The sequence below is a fragment of the Ctenocephalides felis genome, unplaced genomic scaffold (genome assembly GCF_003426905.1).
Source record: "Ctenocephalides felis isolate EL2017-DRISC unplaced genomic scaffold, ASM342690v1 CF-g0.4_SCAFFOLD_03570, whole genome shotgun sequence".
Taxonomy (NCBI): domain Eukaryota; kingdom Metazoa; phylum Arthropoda; class Insecta; order Siphonaptera; family Pulicidae; genus Ctenocephalides; species Ctenocephalides felis.
The window spans coordinates 28,634,792-28,639,035 of NW_020539724.1; the positions used below are offsets into that span (position 1 = coordinate 28,634,792).

The 4,244-nt window shown below is 29.2% G+C and overlaps 1 protein-coding gene across 1 annotated transcript; it reads left to right on the plus strand.

The window, feature by feature from the left end:
- The first annotated feature begins 2,449 nt into the window (after positions 1-2,449).
- On the plus strand, positions 2,450-3,506 carry LOC113383332. Its single transcript, XM_026621604.1, has 5 exons — positions 2,450-2,570; positions 2,636-2,816; positions 2,890-2,946; positions 3,019-3,335; positions 3,418-3,506. The coding sequence occupies exons 1-4, from the start codon at positions 2,493-2,495 to the stop codon at positions 3,276-3,278; spliced, it is 576 nt and encodes a 191-aa protein (XP_026477389.1). The 5' UTR covers positions 2,450-2,492; the 3' UTR covers positions 3,279-3,335; positions 3,418-3,506.
- The last annotated feature ends 738 nt before the right edge of the window (positions 3,507-4,244 follow it).

The following is a 4,244-nucleotide window of genomic DNA, read 5'->3' on the forward strand; positions in this document are numbered from 1 at the left end:
ATTTTAGAAGACATTTTACCTTTAACAATTTTACAACAGGTATATTTTTATCCTCTTTTAGTTTAAAAACCCGAGCGATCAAACATCACAAGTAACTGTAAAATTTAAGCGATCGAGTGCATTCGAATAATCTCGGTAAAGCTCGTGTTCGTATTTGACATATCTCGGCCGCAAAATTACCCTCGTATGCCCTCATACCATAGAACATCTTTTGACACTTTTTATGCGCTGAACTAGCAGTCCATGTATTGTATAAGGTCTATGGTTTTCACACATAGCGAATAAACATGAACTCACATTGGATATGGCGAAGGCATGGAAGGGGAAGTCAAATCACCGAAGCGTTCGTAGTGGCTACTTTGAGCATTAAAGTAGGCTATTATAACAGAAATTTTAAACAAAAACACCTAAAATATTTGTTTATTAACTTCCCGTATGGTAAGTTATTGTAATGGGCCGAAAATCGGAATTGAAAATTTTTACATTTTTCGACGTTTAGAAGGTTTCTGAACGTTTTGGCATACCTCAGAAAAAATGGATGTGTGTGTGTGTGTGTGTGTGTGTATGTATGTGTGGATACAAATTTCCAGTCACGTTTTAGGGCGCACGGATCAACCGATTTGAATGGTTCAAAAAACATTCGATTCCTATTGATAAGGAAAAGAGCTGATTAGTTTTTGGCAAAGGCAGGTCCAGCCGTTTCGGAGATACGGAGCAAAGAGTGCAGAAAATAGAAATCGAATTTTTGAGAGAACGGAGTATCCGATTTGAATGATCTAAAAAACATTCAATTAGTAATGATTGGGAGAAGTGTTTATTAGTTTTTGGCAAAGGCAGGCCCAGCCATTTCGAAGATACGGAGCTAAATATGTAAAAAATGGCAGTTTTTGAGAGAACTAAGCGTCCGATTTAGATGATTCAAAGAACTTTCTGCTTGTCTTAACAAAATAATTTATTTTGGAAAAAAAATTTTGTTCCAATTTTTTTTTTTTTTTTTTTTTAGTTTTTTTAGTTTTTTGTATATTGAAAATATTTCAGATTTTATTTTATTATTTTATATTAGACAATGATACAATATTTATAATAATCTATTTGAAAACATTTAGTATTGCCTCAAAACGGAATTCCACTTACAGCTAGTTTCAAATTTAAATAAGATAATTAAAAATGAGCCACCAAAACTGTTGTATAGTGGATTGTAGAAATACTAGCAGAAAAAGTGACTGCAAATTCTATACATTTTCTACAGCTAAGTGGAAAGAAAATCAACGGGAAAAGTGGATCGCTGCGGTTAGAAGAACAAAGTAAGTATCATAACCTTATTGTTATAAAAATTCAATTCGGAGTACTACGAATAGTTGTAAAATTGTTATGTTTAGCAAAAAGAAAAATTATAAGTCAATAAATTGTTTTATTATCAAAATTTGAGGCTTACTAGAAAAAATTGTTTTACAAACAATGTAATTAATACAAGACTGAAATAATGAAAAATAAATATTTATATATTGTATATTGATTATGTACAACTATTATCTATATATTAATTACATTTTATTATATAATAATTGTAGTTTTATGATTAAAAAAAAAATAAAAGTTATCACATAGCGCTAAAATGTTTATTTTGCAAACAATTTAATTAATACAATGCTGAAATAATGCAAAATATATTTTTGTAGTGTTGATGGATCACCTCCGTGGGCTCCCAAGCTCTATGATCGCATTTGCAGTGAACATTTCATTAGAGGAAAAAAAATCGGACAAGGTATTGAGTCCTATAGGACTCAATAGGTAGATATATCTACTTGCCAACAATATTTCCTTCAATTTACAAGCTTCGAAAAGTTAATGTAGTTTTTTTTCCTGCAATTTTATTTGATGGATGATGGAATCAAATCATGTCTTTATAATAATGTCTATTGTAAGTCTTTAGTTTGACCAAAAATAATAAAAAAATGAGTAAATTAATTTATTATTTACTTATTCTATTGATAAAATATTTTGATTTTTATTATATTGTTTTTATTAAGAACTATTCTGAGATTATTACATAAGCTTTGAGGCACTTAACCTTAAAAATATTTACTGCATTTCTTTATTTAATTAATCATTATACTTAATTATGTTTTAAGTATGTCGAAGTAAATTTAATAATTTCAATAAACATTCAGCGTTCACATTACTACTGTATCTTGTTTATTATTATTTATAACAATTATTTAATATCTTTTTTCTTTAACAAACATATAAAACCCATGAAAACCACACACTGATAGCTACAATTAGTTCATATTTATTACGGCGCTGCAGTCACGCTCTGAGCGAATAGAGTATTTTATTGCTCTATCTGCTATCTATCTCAAAACCTTTCTCTATGATGTACTAGTAAATCTTCAAAGCTGTTCGTTTTGCTGCAATTGTCAATTAGCTCTATTCTAGATGTCGATTCCAAGTTCTTACGAATATCCTACAGAAAGTTCAAAAGCGCAAAAATGAGTTGTCACGTACCTGGATGCACAAGCACCAGGAAAAAAGTGATTTTACATGGTTTTCCAACAAGGAATGACAAAGTATGCTAAATTTATTATTGTACTGCCATATTATAGGTTATGAAATAAAAAGTAAAATATTATAGATGTACGAAATTTGGGTTGAACGCACTAATAATCCGAAACTGGATGGTATAGAGTTCGAAAAAATGCACAGGACTCGATATATTTGCGACATGCATTTTGCTGATTGTTGCAAAGTACAACTAACAAAGACAAAAAAGTCAAATCTTAAAGTTAATGCACTGCCAACTATAAATATGCCTGGTTAGTATCGTCATCAATGCATTACAATTAAATATTTTATTGTATAATATTTGTCAGCATATTATCTGTGCAGGATTTGATGGAGACCCTCTCGATGAAAAAAATTGTCTTTTGGATAAAGCAACATTCCGTAATTATTTTTAAATCCAAATAGCAAAATTCAATAATTACAGTATAATCATATGTTCTTAATAAATTTTAGAACTTGGTAGGAATTTGATACGAAGGAGAAATAACATTGTCTATTATCAAATACCAGGAGAACATACTACGAACAAATATGATAACATATTCACTCAAAGAGAATGTTATTCTCCAGAAATTTCATCTCACAATAACATTCATTTTGCACATTGCAATGAGGTTGATATGAATCAAGAAGTTGATATTAAACAAGAAGTTGATATTGAGCAAGAAGTTTATGTTAAACAAGAATTCGATATACAAGAAGTTGATGTGTAACTAGAAGTTATGTCTAATTCAAAGGCAACACTGGAACATGTCATGCACATCAAACAGGTGAATAAATATAACTAATGTTTTTACCATCCAAATATCAGCCTATTTAAAAATAATGCTCCTGCTTTCATATTTGTTTCAGTTGATAGTTACATGAACAGTCAGCATAAGTATTTTGAGACACCTTTGGGAAAGTCAGAAGAAAAATTCTTTATACTAGGAGGTCACTTCCATGCAGCTGTATGCTTGTTTCAATAACACAAATAAAATTAAAGATAACTTTTCACTAATACACAGTTGAAATTAAGGTTGGCAGCAAGATGTGACACCCAAATCAAAGTAATTATTTTTAAAATTTAGTTTTATAACTGCTTTTATATTGAAAAGTAGTACTTAATTTATATGTTTTTTTTTTAAAAAAATTATTTATGAACAAGACCTGAGAGGTTTGTAGTTTTAATAAATTTGTTTTTTATATTAAATTTTGTTTTCATTGGATGGATGCCTGTTACACGGTAAAATGTAAATTTTGAAATTTACCTTATTTTTAATATATGCTTTTAATGTTTTTATTCTGCCTTATAGTTTCACAAAACAGTGAGCTGGTTAACCTATATATATATATATATATATATATATATATATATATATACATAGCTGGGCACCGTTAATCAAATAGTTAACTTCGTTAATCGTTAATCCGCTACAAAAAAAGTTAACTTCGTTAAACGTTAAAGCGTTACATTTCGGAAGAATTAACGCAAGTTAACGTTAATCGTTAATCCGTTAATATGTGTAAAATTACATTTTTATATCGTTGCGTTAGTGAGCTTAAAAAACTTATTAACTTCCCGTAGGGCTAGTTATAGTAATCGCAAAAAAATCGAAAATGAAAATTTTTATATATCTTTACGTTTCAAAGGTTCCTGAACATTTTGGCATACCTTAGAAAAAATGGATGTATGTGTG

Bases quoted from the DNA above. Each gene is read 5' to 3' on its own strand.
- LOC113383332 (XM_026621604.1), top strand. From the start codon at position 2,493: ATGAGTTGTCACGTACCTGGATGCACAAGCACCAGGAAAAAAGTGATT. The intron at 2,571-2,635 runs GTATGCTAAATT...AAAATATTATAG, and splicing joins TTCCAACAAGGAATGACAAA to ATGTACGAAATTTGGGTTGA. The intron at 2,947-3,018 runs GTAATTATTTTT...AATAAATTTTAG, and splicing joins TTTGGATAAAGCAACATTCC to AACTTGGTAGGAATTTGATA.